A 22,386-nucleotide genomic window follows, 5' to 3' on the forward strand; every position below is an offset into this window, starting at 1 on the left:
ATGCCTTTAATACCATTCCCACACCTCTTTTTAAAACTTCCATTGACCCTGAACTAGTCCAACTATAAACAGATACTTAGAGCTAACATTAGCCCTAAAAAAGTAAGAAAGTTATTTCACTAAGTAATAACTGGATTTCACCTTGCCCTTTGAATTTTCAAATCTTAAGTAACTAAGTAAAAAGATTTTTAAAAACCCAAACCTATATTTTCCAACCAATTCTGTTGCTTTTTCTTTTTTTTTTTTTTTTTTTTTTGAGACGGAGTTTTGCTCTTCATGCCCAGGCTGGAGTGCGAGGGCGCGATCTCGGCTCACTGCAACCTCTGCCTTCCAGGTTCAAGCGATTCTCCTGCCTCAGCCTCCCGAGTAGCTGGGATTACAGGCATGCGCCACCATGCCCAGCTAATTTTTTGTATACTTAGTAGAGACGGGGTTTCACTATATTGGCCAGGCTGGTCTCAAACTCCTGACTTCAAGTGATCCACCCGCCTCGGCCTCCCAAAGTGCTTGGATTACAGGCGTAAGCCACTGCGCCTGGCCGTTCCTATTTCTTTAGCATTAGTTTTACACACATTTGCGTGTGTGTGTGTGTGTGTGTGTGTATCTTCCTTTATTCATGTGCTCTTCTCCAGGGTATTTTTAGCTACAGTTTCCCATTCTGCTTTCTCATGGAATGGTACAGATTCCACATCTGGCAGTAATAGATACTGGTGTGTTGTTAAAATATGCATTAAAAAAAAAGTTAAACCCCTTCAAGAAGGACAAGCTAACGAAGGAAAAACTAAAAGACAAAATACTCCATAAAATGGAATGTTTACACATTTTTGAAATATAATTTAATAAATTTCTAAACAAATTCTGAAAAGCTAGTTGAACTAGTGCTTTTGAAAGTCCTTACTTGAGGCCGAGTGCGGTGGCTCATGCCTGTAATTCCAGCACTTTGAGAGGGTAAGGCAGGCGGAACACGAGGTCAGGAGTTTGAGATCAGCCTGACCAACATGGTGAAACCCCATCTCTACTGAAAATACAAAAATTAGCCGGGTACAGTGGTGGGTGTCTATAATCCCAGCTACTCAGGAGACTGAGGCAGGGAATCACTTGAACTCGGGTGGTGAGGGTTGCAGTGGGCCGAGATTGTGTCACTGCACTCCAACCTGGGCGACAGAGACTCCGTCTCAAAAAAAAAAAAAAAAAAGTCCTTTCTTGATTAACCTTAAAATATGTTTGATAAGCCTAAAAAGGGCTTCACTTTATCAATGAAAGTGCATCTTTAAAAAAAAAAAGTTCTCTAGAAACATTGTAAAGTATCCAGGGCAACAACATTTCTGGGTTGAATCCAATAACATATACTCTTAGCCTATTTTTCTCTTAATATGACCCTAATACCACCATTTCTCAAATGTGCCATCATTCCTTGTACAACCTCAGTATGTTCTAAGACGTATTCCTTGTACAACTTCAACGTTTAACAATTTTTTAAAATAATATTTAATATTCCTTATTCAACCTCATATGTTGTCCAACTAGGGATGTAGATTCATGTTAACTGTCAAAATTCAGTCTGGACAGGATGGTGCTAGGTATATTGAGAAAAAATAAACAAACTATAACTTTATTCAAATAATTCTGGCTTTTCTTACCCAAAAATCTATGAAGTTGCCATTGAGTTTTCTAATTTTAATTGGTAGCAAGTAGTATAACATCTTTTTAAACCACGGATACTAGAAAAAAATCACTTTATTCACTATAATGTAGACTTTTCCATGCTAATTTATTTCTGTTATCTCTATATGAACAGTATTAGTTTTCACCGAGTAGCCTTTGTTAGTTCAGCTCTGAGGTATTATTGTAGAGAACATTTCCTCTTTTGATTGCCTAACAGTACCTTACAAGTTATTTTCCGTACAGAGGATGGATGTGTTTACTTTCATAAAATCTTATACAAAGTTCTTGATTTTGAAGGAGACTTGTAACTCAACATTGCTTGTAAAGGAAATATAACATTGGTACAGTTCACAGAATGAAGAAATGTGAAATATTAGATACAGCACAAGAAAATGAGACTTTGAAAGATGTGAAGAATTTTGCTTCTAAATGTTAGTGTTTTGAAAGGAAATCATGCTTAAATATTCAAAAATGTTTTGAATATAATGAGAAGCAAAATTCCACCTAAAAAACCTAAAATTTCAAAACAGTGAGTCAGCCTTCTCCACAAGTATTTACCATCTCATGCCCTTTGATGACTTCAATTATGTTCATGATTCCCAAATCTATTAACTTTAATTAAATTTTCCTTCAAACCTAAAAGTCCAAGAGCCTTTGAATATTTCAATATTTCACCTACGTATCCCAAAGACAATTCAAGCTCAACATGTCAATAACTTTCCTTTCTAAGCCTGTTCTAGTTCCTGTTTCTTCCTTCATACATAGGAACTATCCATGTGATTCTTAAGCCAGAAACCACACCTTGTCAATTTTACTTCCTTAAGAGACCTATTTCTCTCACTGATACTCCTACTATTCTAATATAGCTCTTAACACTGTTTTCTTAACTAATGTCCCCGTCACTACTCTCATTTCCCTATAATCCATCTTTTATATGAATTTACAAATGCCAGAATATGTTATAAAATAAAGACCTAATTGTAACATTTCATTATCATTATTTCAGTGACCCTCTATATCCATGATGATAGATCTCACATTCAACATACATGTACTTTTATGATTTTTTTGCTTAACTATCCATCTCTTCATATATCTATATCTATATCCCACAGAGATATATCTATATCCCATAGAGATATAGATATATGAAGAGATAGGTTATATATATATACACACACACACATACACACACTGTAAGGTTGCAATGAGCATCACAGCAGAGAAGGGACTGTATGCCTATCCCATCTTTTCTTTGCCCTCCCATATCTATCTCTCTACAACCTGTCCTCTGGCCATGCTAAACTATCAGGAAGTCTCATGAAATTCTCTCATGAAAGCCACTGGACTCTCACTTAAGCTGTTCAACCTGTCTGGATCACCCTTTCTCATTGTCTTCTTTCCCTGACTACTATCTAGTCATTCTCCTGACTACTACCTAGTCATTCAATGACTACTATCTAGTCATTCAAATATTCTCCTGACTACTATCTAGTCATTTTTCAGGGTAGTCCAGGCACCATCACTTAATGGAAGATTTTTTCAGACCTTCCTCCTCCCTTAACCCAATTCCCAGGCTGAATCAGGTGTGTTTTTACCCAATTCCAACAACACATTGTGCATATGTCATTATGGCACTTAATACATTCTATCATAACAGTATCTTTATCTCTCTATTACACTAGAAGCTTTGAGAAGGCAGACCATTCACCTTTTTTTTTTTTTTTTTTTTTTTTTGAGACAGAGTCTTGCTCTGTCATGCAGGCTGCAGTAGGATGGCACAAACTAGGCTCACTGCAACCTCCACCTCCCAGGCTCAGGTGATACTCCTGCCTCAGCCTCCCAAGTAGCTGGGACTACAGGCGTGTGCTACCATGCCCCCACCTCACCCTCAGTTTCTAACATAACACCTGGTACATGTCAACAAATGTTTGTTGAAAGAATGAATGGATGGATGGAAACATAAATTAATGAATTAGTTACCTTACTAATAAAGTAAACTAATAAAGCCCTTATTCCAATGATGCTGCTTTTGCTTAAGATATTTGTGAAAACAGCTTAGGAATTGCTTTCAGAATCAGTTTATAAGCTAGAAAATAATATCAGTATCTCTGCCTTGTTGGCAACACCTTTTATGTATTTTATTTATTTATTTTTGAGACAGAGTCTCGCACTGTCGCCCAGGCTGGAGTGCAATGGCCCAATCTCGGCTCACTGCAAGCTCCGCCTCCGGGGTTCAAGCGATTCTCCTGACTCAGCCTCCTGAGGAGCTGTGATTACAGGCGCCCGCCACCACGCCCGGCTAATTTTTTGTATTTTTAGTAGAGACGGGGGTTTCACTATGTTGGCCAGGCTGGTCTCAAACTCTTGACCTCATGATCCGCCCTCCTCGGCCTCCCAAAGTGCTGGGATTACAGGCGTGAGCCACCGCGCCCAGCCTGCACGCGGCCGGCAACATCTTTTTTCAACAACAAAAATGTGGGATGGAGGTTATCATCCAGCTTTACTCACCAGCCCTATATGATCTATTCTCAAAGCCTGAGGATGATGTAAAAATGTGCTCCTAGGGCAGGGTGCAGTGGCTCACGCCTGTAATCCCAGCACTTTGGGAGGCTGAGGTGGGCGGATCACGAGGTCAGGAGATTGAGACCATCCTGGCTAACATGGTGGAACCCTGCCTCTACTAAAAATACAAAAAATTAGCCAGGCGTGGTGGCGGGCACCTGTAGTCCCAGCTACTCGGGAGGCTGAGGCAGAAGAATTGCTTGAACCCGGGAGGCGGAGCTTGCAGTAAGCCGAGATCGCGCCACTGCACTCCAGCCTGGGCAAGGGAGCAAGACTCCGGTCTGAAAAAAAAAAAAAAAAAAAAAAAGAAAGAAAAGTGCTCCTAGTTCTAAACACAATTACAAAGGGTAACTACCTGAAAATATGCTTTTAAGATGAAATCAGTCTCACTACTTTATTGTCATGCTTTATATTTTGATATCTGAATTAGTTCTTGTCAGTTGATATTAATTACTAATTCATGATAGAAAAATCAACTTAAAATATTAGCTACTAGATTTGTACACACACTTCCTAAGACTATCTTAAAATATTTCAAAGTCAGATTTTGAAGTTCCAACTTCTAGAAAAAAATTTGAGAAAATTCGAATATTTTATTCAGATTCTAGTTCTTTTAAACCATAGTTTAACATTTTAACATTTCATTTAAACGTTTCTTATAAACCACAGTTCTCAGAACATACTTTCATTGCCAAACTCTCTCCAAGGGATGCAATATTCTCAGATTTTTTATCCAAACATGCTTGCAGGCATTCCTTTTCTTTAGCCAGATCATTGAGGGTTCCACCAAGGATGCTGATTTCTTCTCGCTGTGCAATATTTTGCCTTGTAAAATTATCTATATATGCAATCATAAAAGTGTTGTTTTAATCAAAATAAAATCTTTTTTCTATTTCAAGCAGATTATTGTACTTTTTGAAGTTCTCCTTACTTCTAATGTATATTATATCCAATTACTAACGAGTACTATATCCCAAATTAAAAAATTTTTTTTGGTTAAAAACTACAGTGAATTACAAAACTCTAAATGATGCATAAACACAAAAGCACAATAACAATGAATTAGAATAGTGAAGGAAAGCTCTACATTGCAAGCTCTCAAAGTAGACTTAATGTATGATGGGAAAAGAGAGAGTGGGTGGATGAAGTAAGTGGAATATCAAAACAATCTGTGGCATTTCTCTCCTGTAGTTTCTCCTCCCCTCCCTCTAGCCTAGAATCACTGTTGTATATAAAGTTGGTAAGTAACAAATCTTAATAAAATATTCAATTAAGTCATCTTTAAAGTAAAATGTCTTCTAATATTCTGGTATTTCTAAAGTAGTGTTATAAAAATTCCTAGGAAAAAAAATCATCCCAGGAAGTATGATTCAATTTGTGAGAACTCTTGCAAGCCAATGTCAATTTGGTACAGGAAAATAGTTTTCAAATTGTGGTTTCTCAACCAGCACCATCAGCATCACCTGGGAAACGTACATTCTTAGGCCTCCACTCCAGACCTACTGAATCAGAAATTCTGGGGGAGGGCACAGAAATTTATGTTTTAAAAACTCCTTCTTTCCCCAGTGATTCTAATGTATAATGAGGACTGAGAACCACTCATCTAGAGTAGTTTACCTACTCTAAGTATTAGATTTACCTACAGAAACTGTTAGAGACACAAAAGCTCTGGTTCTAGCCTACTTCAAGGAGGCTGGCTCCAATGATCTTTATTAGCTCTCAAGGTGATTCTGACACAGATGAAAGTTTGAGAACCACTGGTCTAGAGCTCTGCAAGGGAAGCTCTGTTAGACAGACTTCTAGGTTAATCCCTACTAGGTTAATACCTGTGAGGGCCATCCAGGAGCAGTGCAAAGGGAGATAATACCATATTGTCATATGCCAAAAGCTTGATCTATATAGTACTGGAGAATACACCATGTCTCTTTTTGCAGGCAGTATTGCCTTTAAGACAACCCACATGTTCTGTGTGTCCTGATATCTGAGTTCATTCCCACTGGCAATCAAACAATCAATACATCTCTAAAATAGCTCTAGTATCTCCTAGCTTAAAAAAATTATCAACCTAACAGCCCACTCAAACTATTACCCTATTTTCTTGCTACCCTTTAATAGCCAAACTTCTCGAGAGACTTCTATTCTTTTCTGTCCTGACTTCACTTCCCATTTATTCCTCAACCCACTCTATCTTCTACATCCAACACTCCATTCAAACTTTTTTTTGGTGTTACCAAATCTTCCAATGTGCCAAATCCAATCAATATTTTTCTTTAGCCTCACTTATTTCACTTCTCAAAAGTGTCTGACAATTGATCATACCCTCCCCTTTTAAAAACACTTTGCTTTCTGGTCTTCCAAAATAACACTCACTTCTGGGTCTTCTTCCTACTTCTTTGACTTCTTCTTACTCAGTCCTGGATCCTCTTCTCCTCATTCTCTATATTTCCCTAGGTAATTTCATGGTTTTAAAATATCATTTATATGCTAATGTGTCCCAAATATGTATCTTTCTCTTCTGAGACACAAACTTAAATATTCAGCTGCTTACCTTAGATCTTTATTGGGACTTAAAATACCCAAATATGAGTTCTCCTTCAACATTATCTTTTATATTTCTCTTTTAATATTTCCTGGTTTGATAAATAGTATCTCCACCTACCTAGTTGGTTATACCAGACATTCTTGAACTATATAATAGCAAGTGTTAACAATATGTCTTCTGCTTTAAAATAGGCTCTTTTATAGCCCTGACCAAAATTTTACCCTGTAAGATTAAGTTCTGACCATATTTTCATACTGATCACTAACAAGAAACATAAATAAGAAACTTTAAAAAAGTAACTTTCTCTATAAACCCCAGTAATATCATAGACATAACTAACACTATCCTCTTGGTGATAAGTGAGTTCTCGCTAGACATAACTAAACATATGTACACTTTCCACCAAAAGTAATATATAGTTACTGTTTCATTACAGCAGCTATGGACAAGCTACAATATTCAAATTTATATTGTACAAAAAATTCAAATTTAAGTTATCATCATAAGTTTACCAACTGTTGCTGCTGAGTTTAGCTATTACTACATTGATAAATTTTAACTTATCACTAAGTACTTATGGTGCTAAATCTAAAAAATTTTGCTGTCAAAGAAAAATGAATTTTTCTACTATTTTTTATTCATAAACTTAGTTAAGGGCTTGTTTCCAAGTTTTTCTATGTTATACTGAAGAGAAGAAAACATATCTTTGCTACCAAACTTAAGAAAAACTAAAAGTAATATTAAGAGAAAAAAACTCACCAATTTTTTCATCCAAGCACATAATTTTCTCCTGAGTAAGCTGTAACTCATATTTTTTCTTAGCAAGGTGTCGCTGAGTATCAGAAAGATCTTTTTCTGTGTTTTCATACAAAAGTCTGCAAATATTTTAATAATAAAACTAATTCTGAAATTTTTGTTTTGTCATCTTGTAGTGTGTTTAAATCTAAAAACTTTTAAGGACACTAATATATTTATTTCCTCTTAATATTTTTATACAGTTTGAATATTTTCATTATAAAACCAGGAAGTTTAAAAAATAAAGGGTAAGAAGGGATCTTCAATCCACCACTCTAACATAAGCTACTACTAGCATTTTGGTAATAATACCTTCCTTAGGTCCCCTAATGTCAAATCAGAGCAATCAGATTAGGAACTATTATGTTAGCTACGGTTGGGGTTTGTCTGTCTCAATAGCCTAGGGTTTTATGTTTTAGTTCAGATAACAAGATGAGGCCATAGAGATGTCTGCAACACAGGAAATAGAACTAAGGTGTCCCACGTAAATATGGAGAGATATACCATTAGTGAGAAGGTCAGACTAGAGAAAAACACCTTGTCAATTGCTGCTAGGCTCAGGAAAATAATAACAACTGTAATGCCTAACCTTGTTTTTTACTAACTCTATTTTTAAATTTTCCCTTTTTGTCTCCTTAACTACCTAGCTTTGTTTCCCATATAAATAAGACTCTCCCTTAGCTGGGAAAGCCGGACAAACTCCATTTGGCCCCTTGACTTACAAGACATTAAGGGCTCCTTACCCAACCCCCTTCCTCAAGGAGTTAACCTGTGTAAGCAGATCTTCAGCATTTCAAAGGAGCCCAATTAACTGATAAGGTACTGGAACAAACAATGTATGAAGTTCCCAGGATTTTGCTCAAAAAGATAACATAAAGCCTTGAGACTGCGTCCGGCATAGCATCCATATCTAACTCTTAATAAAGGATTTAGAGCCCCGCACTTGGTTCCGTTGCTTTTTTTGTAACCATTTGCCTTTTAAATCGTTAATCTCTCTGTAACCATTTGTTTTTTTGATTCTTGCATGTTTTTACTTCTGTAGAATTATTGCATTTGAGCTCCCCTCCCCTTCCTAAACTAAGGTATAAAAGTTAATCAAGCCCCTTCCTCGAGGCTGAGAGAATTTTGAGCATTAGCCGTCTCTTTGGCTGCCGGCTTAATAAAGGACTCTTAATTCATCTCAAAGTGTGGCGTTTTCTCTAACTCACTTGGGTATAACACAACAAAGAGTCGTAATCTCAATCTAAGACATCAAAATAAAATTTGGTTCCCGATTGGTCATATAATCAGGAACCCCTCGCAAAACTCTGGAGGCATGCTCTCAACCCAAGCACAGAACTAACCCCAGACAAAGGCCTATGGAAAATGATCTTATAATTCAAAATTTAAAAATACATCAAGAAACAATCCAACCTTAGTGGGAGTCAAAAGACACACAAACTAAATTAGATCCCTAAGAACTTCAGACTACAGCACTATCAAATAGAAACTTAGAAATACATGTGTTTAAATACAAACACATAAAATAATAGGATATATAAAGAAAAAATAATCAACAAATTTGGAAAAGAACCAAATAGAACTTCACAAAATTAAACTAACATCAAAATTTTAAAGATTACAAAACTCAGTGGACAAGTTGAAAATAGAGAATAGACACTGCGAAAGAGATAACTGGTAAACTGGGGAAAAAAAACAGATCAGAGGTCCTATATTAGAGCACAAATAAAACAATGAAAAAATACAAAATAGAGGTTAACAGACATAAAAGACAGAATAAGAAGGTCCAATATTTACCAAATCAAAATCCCAGTAGGGAAGAATAAAGACAATATTCAACAAAATAATACCTAATAAAAGATGAAATCCAAGACTAAAGAGGTATTAACCTGTATCTATTAAGACAATTATAAATGGGGGAGGATAAAAGGACTTAAAAGGAGGCAAGATTTCTATACTTTATTCAAACTGATAAAATGTGACACCAGTGGATCGTGATAACTAAGTACAATTCACAGAGCAACCACTGAAAAATCTATAGACACTCAAAAACACTACAGATATCAAAAATGGGATTCTAAAAAATGTCAATCCATGAAAAGGCAGGAAAACAAAAACAGAGACATGAGAAACAGAGGAAAGAAACAAACGAAAAACACCCCCAAAAAATAACATGGAGAATTGAGCCCTACAAATAATTAATATTAAATGCATATGGTCTACCTTATTTTTAACAGCCAAAACCTGGAAAAAATCAAAATGTCTCTCACCAGGTGAATAGCTGAACAAATTATGGTACATTCATACTATGGAATGTTACTCAGCAATATTAAAAAGTAGCAAAATTTAATACTTGGCTGGATCTCAATGGCATTATTCTGAGTTTTCAAGTGAATCTTGAAAATCATGTCTGTATGACTCTATTTCTATAACATTCTTGAAATGACAAAATTACAGAGTTGGAAAACAGATTAGTGTCAGATATTAGGGATCGTGGTGGGGGAAGAGGAGATGTGACTGTAAAGGAGTAGCATGAGGGATATTTTTGCAGTAATAGACTTTCCGTGTCTTGAATGTGGTAGTAGTTACATGAAACTACATATGTGATAAAATGACAGAACTATGCACACACGTTGTACCAATGTCAATTTTCTGGCTTTGATATTGTACTATAGTGATATAAAATGTAATCACTGTGGGAAAGTGGGTGATGGGTACACATCAACTTCTCTGTATATTTTTGTAACTTCCTACAAATTATGAAATTATTTTAAAGCAGCAAAACAAAAAAAAGTCCTAGAGTTAGGCTGCACAATTATGCCAATTAAATTAAAATCTCTGGGAATGAGAATCAACATCACTATTGTTTTTAAAGCTCCTCATTTGATTCCAATATGCAGCCGAGGCTGTTAAGGAATGCATCTGATATGGTTTGGATGTCTGTCCCCTCCAAATCTCATGTTGAAATGTGATTTCCAATGTTGGAAGTGGGGCCTGGGGAGAGATGACTGGATCACGGGGGCAGGTCCCCCATGAACGGTTTAACACTATCCCCTTGGTGATAAGTGAGATCTCGCTAGTTAGTTCACATGAGATCTGGCTGTTCAAAGAAATCTGGGACCTCCCCTTTTCTCTTGCTCCCGCCCTTGTCAGGTGATGCACTGGCTCCCCCTTTGCTTTCCACCAAGATGGTAAGCTGTCTCGGGCCCTCACCAAAAGCAAATGCCAGCACCATGCTTCCTGTACAGCCTGCAGAACCATGAGCTAAAATAAATCTCTTTTCTTTTAAAATGACCCACACTCAGGTATTTCTTTATAGCAACACAAGAATAGACTAATAGAGCCTCCTGATGTCTCTTCATCTAGAGGAGCAAAGGGTGAAAAACTGACAAAGCAGGTGTATACGAGGCAGAAAGTGATAGTGGTTTTATGGCATCAGCATCTCTCCCATCCCCCCATACCATGAATTCAAAGAGGCTGACATTGTTAGCCACCCAAAAGCATTGTTTTACACAATAACTTATATCTCCATGGGAAAATGTGTTCCAGGGCCAAAATTATAAGACATTTGAGAAGGTCAGTCATTTAAAAATGAAACAAAACAAAACACACTGATTACAAAATCAAGCAGAAGCTGGTATATTAGAATAAACGCATCCAGGCCGGGAGCGGTGGCTCATGTCTGTAATCCCAGCACTTTGGGAGGCCAAGGCGGGTAGATCACGAGGTCAGGAGTTTGAGAACAGCCTGAACATGGTGAAATCCTGTCTCTACTAAAAATACAAAAATTAGCCGGGCACAGTGGCATGCGCCTGCAATCCTAGCTACTCAGGAGGCTGAGGCAGGAGAATTGCTTGAATCCAGGAGGCGGAGGTTGCAGTGAGCTGAGATCGCATCACTGCACTCCAGCCTGGGTGACAGAGTGAGACTCTGTCTCTAATTAATTAATTAATTTAAAAAATGCATCCAAAAAATTAATTAGCCCAAAAAAATTTAAAAGAAAGGAGAAGCCAGGCATGATGGCTCATGCCTGTAGTCCTAGTACTTTGGGAGGCCAATGTGGGAGGATCACTTGAGGCTGGGAGATCAAGACCAGCCTGGGCAACACAGGAAGACCCCATCTCTATAAAAAAGTTTTTAAAAATTAGTCAGGCACGGCGGCACATGTCTGTGGTCCCAGCTACTTGGGAGGCTGAGGCTAGAGAATCACTTGTGCCTGAAAGATCAAGGCTGCAGTGAGCTGTGATTGTGCCACTATACTCCAGCCTGGGCAACAGAGGGCGATCCTGTCTTTAAAAAAAAAAAAAAAAAAAAAAAAAAAGTTTTTTTGGAGGTTCTAGAAAAATTTAAAAAACTAAAGAAAAGACACTGCTAGATATTATCAATATGAAAAAAGACAAGGAAAAAAGGTACAAATAACAGTTATGAGAAATGTAGTAGATGAAGTTAAAAAAATACATGGTGTAAATAGTAGAATGGATACACTTGATAAATGAATTGGCACACTGACAACAAATTGAAGAAATTTCAGTAGAAGGATAAACAAATAGAAAACAAGAAATAAATGTAGAAGACTTACCAAAGCTGACTTGGAGACTTACTACAGTATTCAAGATGGTATGGCATTAGTATACGGATCAACAGACTAATAAAGCAGAATACAGAGCACAGAAATAGACCACAAATATATGGTCAATCGATTTTCAATAAATACACCAAAGCAATCCAATGGGGAAAGGAAACAACTGGTGCTAAAACAACTGCATTGCCCTGAGTGATGAAATATTCTGTACAACAAACACCCATGACAGGGGTTTACCTACATAACAAACCTATACATGTACCCCTCAACTTAAAAGTTGAAAAGTAAAATAAAATGAACAAAAACAAGCCAAAAAACACAATTGTATTCTTTTGTGGAAAAAAAAGAACTCTGACCACTACATGACATCATACACAAAAAACCTAACCATAAAATGTAAAATCACAATGCTTTTGGAGAAAGCATACACATGTATAAGTTTTAACCAATCCTGGTAATCAAATCCAACCAAATCAGAATCTACTATGACCAAGTGGGGTTTACCCAGGCATGCCAGGTGGGTTTACAATTTGAAAATTAAAAGTTAATCAATAATAACTCATCATATTAACAGACTGATAGAGAAAAAATTATGATCATATCAACAGATGCAGAATAAGCATTTGACAAAATCCAATATCCATTCTTAATGAGAACACTCAGCAAATTACAAAGAGAAGACACCTTTTCCAATCTCATAATAGGCATTTATGAAAAGCTTATTGCTGACATTACAAAGATGAAAGGCTGAATCGCTTTCCTTCCAAAACCAGGAACAAAACAAGGATGACCATTCTCATTCTTCTGTTGAACACTGTACCAGAGGTTCTACCAAGTAAATAAGGAAAGAAAAAGAAACACAAGGCATTAAGATTAGAAAAGAAGCAAAACTCTTTATTCACAGGTGACATGATAATCTACATAGGAAATCCTATAAAATCTACCAAAAAACTGAGGCTACATGTTCAAGACCACCCTGGACAACATAGCAAGCAAGACCCTGCGTCTAAAAAAAAAAATTTGGGGGCCGGGCGCAGTGGCTCATGCCTGTAATCCCAGCACTTTGGGAGGCCGAGGAGGGCGAATCACAAGGTCAGGAGATTGAGACCATCTTGGCTAACACGGTGAAACCCCGTCTCTACTAAAAATACACAAAATTAGCCGGGTGTGGTGGCGGGCAACTGTAGTCCCAGCTACTCGGGAGGCTGAGGCAGGAGAATGGCGTGAACCCGGGAGGCAGAGCTTGCAGTGAGCCAAGATCATGCCACTGCACTCCAGCCTGGGCGACAATGCAAGACTCTGTCTCAAAAAAAAAAAAAAAGTTTTTTTTAGGCCAGGCACGGTAGCTAACACCTGTAATCCCGGCACTTTGGGAGGTCGAGGCAGGCAGATCACCTGAGGTCAGGAGTTCGAAACCAGCCTGACCAACGTGGAGAAACCCCATCACTATTAAAAATACAAAATTAGCCGGGCATAGTGGTGCATGCCTGTAATCCCAGCTACTTGGGAGGCTGAGGCAGGAGAATCGTTTGAACCCGGGCGGCAGAGGTTGCAGTAAGCCGAGATGGCACCATTGCACTCCAGCCTGGGCAACAAAAGTAAAACGCCGTCTCAACAAAAAATAATTTTTTTTTTTTTTTTTTAAATTGGCCAGGCATGGTAGCGCATACCTTTAGTCCCAGCTACCTAGGAGGCTGAGGCAGTAGAATCACTGGAGCCTAGGAGTTTGAGGCTACAGTGAGCTGTGATCGTACCACTGCTGTCCAGCCTGAGTGACGGAATAAGACAGTGTCTCTAGGAAAAGAAATACTAAAATTTTTTGTTCATCAAAAACAAAGCAATTACAAGCAAAAAACAAGCCACAGACTAGTTTAAAAAAATCATACATTTCAGATAAATGGCTTCTAGCTACAATAATGCCTACAAATAAACAATAAAAACCACCAAGCAAAAAAACGAGCAATAGAATTGAACAGACACTTAACAAAAGAAGATATATAAATGGCACACAAACAGGCACTCAACATCATTAGGAATCAAGAAAATACAGATTAAAACCACACAATTATACCTCTTCACATCCAGTAAAATGGCTAAAATTAGAGACTGAAAACACTAAATGTTGCTAAGGATATGGATGGAACAAATTAAACTCTTAAACCTTTCTCACATGGGGTTCTGTGGGAGAAAGAACTAGATAAAATTAATTCAGTGACTATTTTCTCAATTCTCTCAAGGATAGCCCAAAGCTAGTACAATTCTAGATTCCTATGAATCTAAGAGAGATGAATTCGGTGTAGTAGTCCCCTCTTATCTGTGGTTTCTCTTTCTGTGGTTTCAGTTACCCACAGTCAACTGAAAACAGAGAGACCACATTCACATGACTTTTACAATATGTGGTTATAATTGCCCTATTTTATTATTAGTTATTGTTGTTAATCTCTTACTGCACCTAATTTATAAATTAAACATTATCATAGGTATGTATATTTAGGAAAAAACACATAGTACATATAGGGTTCAGTATTAATATCTGTGGTTTCAGGCATTCACTGAGGGTCTTGGAACATATCCCCCCTCGATAAGAGGGGACTACTATACCTATACAATAGGTATCTTAGCAAATTAGAACTCAAATCTCATTCTCTCGGAGAGGCCTGATTTAAAAGGGCTGCATTATAAATTGTTACTGGGACTGTAAAATCACACAATCACGTGGAAAACTGATCATTCCTTATGAAATTAAATGCATGCTTACCATGTAACCCAATAATTCCACTCTTATTTATTGAAGAGAATAAAAACATATGCCCATAAAAAGGCATATGCAAAAATTTTACAGCAGTCTTACTCATGAATTACAGCTAAAAGTGGGTGACTAATCCAAATAGCTATCAACAAAGTATTAATAAAAGCATGTGGTTTATCTATACTATGGACTACTACTTCACAATTTTAAAAAAGGATTGTGGTGGGGAAAATGGCAGATAGGAGGCAGGACTAATTTGAAGCTCTCACTCAAACAAAGCAGTGTGTGGAGACTCACATTGTGAACTTTTGCTCCAAGAACTACAGCAGGAACATACTAGGAAAGCCGAGAGAATCCACAGACCCTTTGAAGGAAGAGGATTGCTCCTGCAGGACCTGAGAGACAGCCCAAATAATTTGAGTGCCCAAAGTGGGAAAGTGGGAAAAGGGGATCATCCACCCCCAAACACACAACTTCACTGGGGAAACTGAAGGTCTGGATCACGGGAGAAGGATTTGACCTTACCTGGAGCTGAGATACTTTAGAAAGCCAAGCGAAATACAGGAGTAGAGTAAGCAGCGGGAAGAGCCCTATGGGCTCTCTCAGTCCCCAGGGAAGCCATCTTTGACACTGTCTCACAGGGGTCCTTGGGGAGGGCTGCCAGAGGAACTGGGAAAAGACCACAGGGAGAAGGAAACTTCCAACTGAATTTTGTAACAATTCCAACCAAATGTGAACTTTCTTGGACAGAACTCAGGGAAAGAGGTGAAGCTCAAGTGCAGATGTGGACAGGAGGGGTGGCACAAAACCTGAAAGCCCTGCTTGCTTTCTCAGCTGGGAGGCTGGTAGCCTGGGGCAAGTTCTCAGCCCTGCTTGCCCACTGCCTGGAAACAAACTCGGTGCTGTTGGTGGGGAGGGCACAGTGGGAGTGAGATTGGCCTTTTGGGTTGCATGGGAGCTGGGTGAGGCCTGTAATTGCTGGCTTTCCCCCACTTCCCTAGTGACCTGCATGACACAGGAGAGGCAGCCATAATCCTCCTGGGAGCATAACTCCGTTGACCTGGGAACCACACTCCCATCCCCCACAGCAGTGGTAGCAAGCCCCACCCAAGGAGAATCTAAGCTCTGACATGACTAACCCTGCCCCCACCTGAGGGTCTTCCTCTATCCACCTGGTAGCTGAAGACAAAGGTCATATTCTCTTGGGAGTTCTGCGGCCCCACTCACCACCTGATCCTCCCTATACTATCATAGCTGATGCTCTCTTGAAACTGCCACCTCCTGGCAGGAGGCCAACCAGCATAAAACCAGTGCAATAAACAACAATAATACAACCAAGGACCCTCATGGAGTCCATTTCACTCCCCTGCCACCTCCACCAGAGCAGGTGCTGCTATCCATGGCTGAGAGACCAGAAGATGGTTCGTATCACAGGACTCTGTACAAACACCCCTCAGTACCAGCCCAGAACCTGGTAGACCCGCTGGGTGGCTAGATACAGAAGAGAAATAACAATCACTACAGTTTGGCTATCAGGAAGCCACATCCCTCTAGGAAGAGAGGGAGAGTACTACATCAAGGTAGTACCCCATGGGACAAAAGAGTCTGAACAGCAGTCCCTGAGCCCCAGATCTTCCCTCTGACATAGCCTACCCAAATGAGAAGGAACAAGAAAAACAACTCTGGTAATATGACAAAACAAGGTTCTTTAACACCCTCAAAAAATCACACTAGCTCACCAGCAATGGATCCAAACCAAGAAGAAATCCCTGATTTGCCAGAAAAAGAATTCAGAAGGCCAGTTATTAAGCTAATCAAGGAGGCACCAGAAAATGGCAAAGTCTAATTTAATGAAATAAAAAAAATGATACAAGATATGAGGGAAGAAATCTTCAGTGAAATAGGTAGTATAAATAAAAAACAATCACAACTTCTGGAAATCAAGGACACACAGAAATGCAAAATGCACTGGAAAGTCTCAGCAATACAACTGAACAAACAGAATAAAAAACTTTAGAGCTTGAAGACAAGATTTTCAAAATAACCCAATCCAACAAAGACAAAGAAAAAAGAATTTTAAAAAAATGAACAAAGCTTCCAAGAAGTTTTGGATTATGTTAAACAACCAAACCTAAAAATAATCGGCATCCTGAGGAAGAAGAGAAATCTGAAAGTATGGAAAACGTATTTGGGGGAATAATCGAGGAAAACTTCCCTAGCCTTGCTAGAGACCTAGACATCCAAATACAAGAAGCTCAAAGAACACCTGGGAAATTCATCACAAAAAGATCATCACCTAGGCACATAGTCATCAGGATATCTAAAGGCAAGACAAAGAAAAGAATATTAAGAGCTGTGAGGCAAAAGCATGAGCTAACCTATAAAGGAAAACCTTTCAGATTAACAGCAAATTTCTCAGCAGAAACCCTACTAGCTAGAAGGAATTGTTGTCCTATCTTCAGCCTCCTTAAACAAAACAATTGTCAGCCATTAATTTTGTATCCAGTGAAACTAAGCTTCATACATGAAGGAAAGAGTCTTTTTCAGACAAACAAATGCAGAGAGAATACACCACTACCAAGCCAGCACTACAAAGAACTGCAAAACGAGCTCTAAATCTTGAAACAAATCCTCAATATACATCAAACAGAACCTCCTTAAAGCATAAATCTCACAGGACCTATAAAACAACACAGTAAGTAAATACATACATGCATACGTACATACACACATACATACATAAATACCAAGGTATTCAGGCAGCAAATAGCACAATGAATAGAATAGTATGTCACATCTCAATACAAACATTGAATGTAAATGTTTAGTGGCCTAAATGCTCCACTTAAAAGATACAGAATGACAGAATTTATAATTCACTGAACAAGTATCTGCTGCTTTCAAGAGACTCACCTAACACATAAGAATTCACATAAACTTAAGGTAAAGGGGTGGAAAAAGACATTCCATGCAAATGGACACCAAAAGCAAGCAAGAATAGCTATTCTTATATCAGACAAACAAACTTGAAAACAACAGCAGTTGAAAAAGATAAAGAGGGACATTATATAATGATAAAAGGCCTTGTCCAACAGGAAGGTATCACAATCTTAAATATAGAACAATTACTACTAAACCTAATAACTGACATAGACAGAAGCACAATAATAGTGGGGGACTTCAATACTCCACTGACAGCACTTGACAGGTCATCAAGAAAGAAAGTCAACAAAGAAACAATGGATTTAAACTATACCCTAGTACAGGACTATACCCAAATGGACTTAACAGGTATTTACAGAATATTCCACCCAACAACCACAGAATATACATTCTATTCATCAGCACATGGAATGTTCTTCAAGATAGACCATATCGTAGGCCACCAAACAAGTCTCAATAAATTTAAGAAAATTTAAATTATATCAAATACTGTCTTGATATATCAAGTACTGTCTCTGACCACAGTTGAATAAAATTGGAAATCAACTCCAAAAGGAACCTTCAAAACCATGCAAATACATGGAAATTAAATAACCTGCTCCTGAATGATCACTGGGTCAACTATGAAATCAAGATGGAAATTTAAAAATTATTTGAACTGAACAATAATAGTGACACAACCTATCAAAACCTTTGGGATACAGCAAAGGCAGTGCTAAAAGAAAAGTTCATAGCTTTAAATGCCTACATCAAAAAGTCTGAAAGAGCACAAACAGACAATCTAAGGTCACACCTCAAGAAACTAGAGAAACAAGAACAAAGCAAACCCAAACACAGCAGAAGAAAAGAAATAATAAATATCAGAGCAAAATGAAATGAAATTGAAACGAAAAACACAAAAAAATTATTCAAAAAGCCAGTTCTTTGAAAAGATAATCAAAATTGATAGACCATTAGTGAGATTTAACTAAGAAAAGAAGACAGAAGATACAAATAAGCTCAATTAGAAATGAAATGGGAGATATTAAAACTGACATCATTTAAGGCTACTACAAACACCTTTACACGCATAAACTAGAAAACCTAGAGGAGATGGATAAATTCCTGGAAATATACAACCCTCCTAGCTTAAACCAGGAAGAATTAGAAACCCTGAACTGACCACTAACAGTGGGATTCAAATAGTAATTTAAAATTGCCCACAAAAAAGTCAAGGACCAGCTGAATTCTATCACACATTCAAAGAAGAATTGGTACCAATCCTACTAAAACTATTCTACAAGATAAAGAGGGAATTTTCCCTAAATCATTCTATGAAGCCAGCATCACCCTAAATACCAAAACCAGGAAAGGACATAACAAAAAATGAAACTATAGACCAATATATCTGATGAATATAGATGCAAAAATCCTTAACAAAATACTAGCTAACCAAATCCAACAGCATATCAAAAAGATAATCCACCATGATCAAGTGGGTTTCATACCAGGGAGGCAGGGAAGGTTTAACATACGCAAGTCAATAATGTGACAGACCACATAAACAGAATAAAAAACAAAAATCACATGATCATCTCAATAGATGGAGAAAAGGCATCTGACAAAATCCAGCATCCCTTTATGATTAAATCCCTCAGCAAAATCAGCATAAAAGGGACATACCTTAATGTAATAAAAGCCATCTACGGACATACCCACAGCCAACATAATACTGAACAGGGAAACACTGAAAACATTCCTGCTAAGAACTGGAAAAAGAAAAGGATGCCCACTCTCTCCACTTCTATTCAACATAGTACTGGAAGTCTTAGCCAGAGCAATCAGACAAGAGAAGTAAAGGGCATCCAAATCAGCAAAGAGGAATTCAAACTGTCACTGTTTGCTGATGATGCGATTGTAGACCTAGAAAATCCTAAAGACTCCTCCAAAAAGCTCCTAGAACTGATAAATGAATTCAGAAAAGTTTCAGGATACACAATGTACACAAATCAGTAGCACTGCTATACACCAAGAGCAATCATGCAGAAAATCAAATCAAGAACTCAACACCTTTTATAATAGCTGCAAAGAAAAAAAAAACCAACTTGGGAATATACCTAACCAAGGAGGTGAAAGATCTCTACAAGGAAAACTACAAAACACTGCTGAAAGACATCATAGACGACACAAACAAATGGAAACATGTCCCGTGCTCATGGATGAGTACAATCAAAAATGTGAAAATGAACCTACTGCCAAAAGCAATATACAAATTCAATGCAATTCCCATCAAAATAACACCATCTTTCTTCACAGAACTAGAAAAGACAATCCCAAAATTCATATGGAACCAAAAAAGAGCCCACATAGCCAAGGCAAGACTAAGCAAAAAGAACAAACCTGGAGGCACTGCATTATCCAACTTCAAACTATACTACAAAGCTACAGTTATCAAAAAAGCATGGTACTGATATAAAAGTAGGCACTTAGATGAATGCAACAGAATAAGAACGCAGAAATAAGGCCAAATACTTAAAGCCAACTGATCTTCGACAAAGCAAACAAAAATATGAAGTAGGGGAAAGGACACCTTCTTCAAAAAATGGTGCTGGGATAATTGGCAAGCCACATGTAGAAGAATGAAACTGGATCGTCATCTCTCACCTTATACAAAAATCAACTCAAGATGGATCAAGCACTTAAATCTAAGACCTGAAACCATAAAAATTATAGAAGATAACATTGAAAAAACCCTTCTAGACATTGGCTTAGGCAGTGACTTTACGACCAAGAACCCAAAAGCAAATGGAACAAAAACAATAAGTAGGTAGGACTTAATTAAACTAAAAAGTTTCTGCACAGCAAAAGAAACACTCAGCAGAGTAAACAGAAAACACAAACAGTGGGAGAAAATCTTCACAATCCATATATCCGACAAAGGACTAATATCCAGAATCTACATGGAACTCAAACAAATTAGCAATAAAAAAACAAACAATCCCGTCACAAAGTGGGCTAAGGACATGAACAGATAATTTTCAAAAGAAGATATATAAATGGCCAACAAACAAATTAAAAAATGCTCAACATCACTAATGATCAGGGAAATGCAAATCAAAGACACAATGTGACACCACCTTACTCCTCCAAGAATTGGCCATAATCAAAAAAATAAAAAACCAACAGATGTTGGTGGGGATGCAGTGAAAGGGACCACTTTTACACTGCTGGTGGGAATGTAAACTAGTACAACCACTATGGAAAACAGTGTGGAGATTCCTTAAAGAACTAAATGTAAAACCATTTGATCCAGCAATCCAACTACTGAGTATCTACCCAGAGGAAAAGAAGTCATTATGCAAAAAAGATACTTGTACACATGTTTATAGCAGCACAATTAGCAATTTCAAAAATATGGAACCAGCCCAAATGCCCATCAATCAATAAATGGATAAAGAAATTGTAGTATATATATACCATGGAATACAATCCAGCCATAAAAAGGAATGAAATAATGGCATTCGCAGCAACCTGGATGGAACTGGAGACCATTATTCTAAGGGAAGTAACTCAGGAATGGAAAACCAAACATCTTATGTTCTCACTCATAAGTGGGAGCTAAGCTATGAGGATGCAAAGGCATAAGAATGATACAATGGACTTTGGGGATTCAGGGCAAAGGATGAGAGGTGGGGTGAGGGATAAAAGACTACAAATTGGGTACAGTGTATACTGCTTGGGCTATGGGTGCACCAAAATCTCACAAATCACTTAAGAATGTACTCATGTAACCAAACACCATCTGTTCCCCCAAAACCTATGGAAATTAAACAAATAAAATAAAATAAAAAATAAAAGATTCATATTAGAAATATTAAAGATTGTACTATCAATACTTTTATAAGTGATAATGATTCTTTAAAAAATTCTATTGGAAGAAACAAGCCAGATACAAAAAAGTATATACTTTATACTTAAAAAAGTATATACTTCAGTGAGATTTAACTAAGAAAAGAAGACAGAAGATACAAATAAGCTCAATTAGAAATGAAATGGGAGATATTACAACTGACATCACAGAAATACAAAAGATCAGACAGAGTTTCGCTCTGTCACCAGGCTGTAGTACAGTGGCGCAATCTCGGCTCACTGCAACTTCTGACTCCCTAGTTCAAGCGATTCTCCTGCCTCAGTCTCCCCAGTAGCTGGGATTACAGGCACGCGCCACCACGCCCAGCAAATTTTTGTATTTTTAGTAGAGACGGGGTTTCACCATTTTGGCCAGGCTGGTCTCAATCTCCTGACCTCGTGATCTGCCAGCCTCAGCCTCCCAAAGTGCTGGGATTACAGGTGTGAGCCACTGTGCCTAGCCAAAAAAAAGTATATTGTATCAGTACCTATGCAGGCAGCCCCAACTTTGACAACCATGCAGGACCAAAAAAATGACTGTACAAGCTGTCCAGGCAAAGTAATCTTTAACAATCAATGAGAAAAATAATTTTTCCAAAACTTTTAAATTTTAAGTCAAAATATAACTTTATTACTGTCATTTATAAGTGTATAGCA

At 37.7% G+C, this 22,386-nt stretch overlaps 1 protein-coding gene across 21 annotated transcripts in view; it reads right to left on the reverse strand.

Moving 5' to 3' along the window:
* TSGA10 (testis specific 10) overlaps positions 1–22,386 on the reverse strand; it is a 169,443-nt gene that overhangs the window by 88,976 nt on the left and 58,081 nt on the right. For 18 of the 21 annotated variants that reach the window (XM_024242280.2, XM_063713356.1, XM_024242282.2 and 15 more), the window contains 2 exons: positions 7,532–7,647; positions 4,914–5,068 (listed from right to left, as the gene is read on the reverse strand). The exons of the other annotated variants lie outside the window; for them this stretch is intronic. In XM_024242280.2, coding sequence (XP_024098048.1) covers positions 4,914–5,068; positions 7,532–7,647 — 271 coding nt within the window. The remainder of the gene's footprint in view (positions 1–4,913; positions 5,069–7,531; positions 7,648–22,386) is intronic. 21 annotated transcript variants of the gene reach the window in all.

Source organism: Pongo abelii, chromosome 12 (assembly GCF_028885655.2).
Source record: "Pongo abelii isolate AG06213 chromosome 12, NHGRI_mPonAbe1-v2.0_pri, whole genome shotgun sequence".
NCBI lineage: Eukaryota > Metazoa > Chordata > Mammalia > Primates > Hominidae > Pongo > Pongo abelii.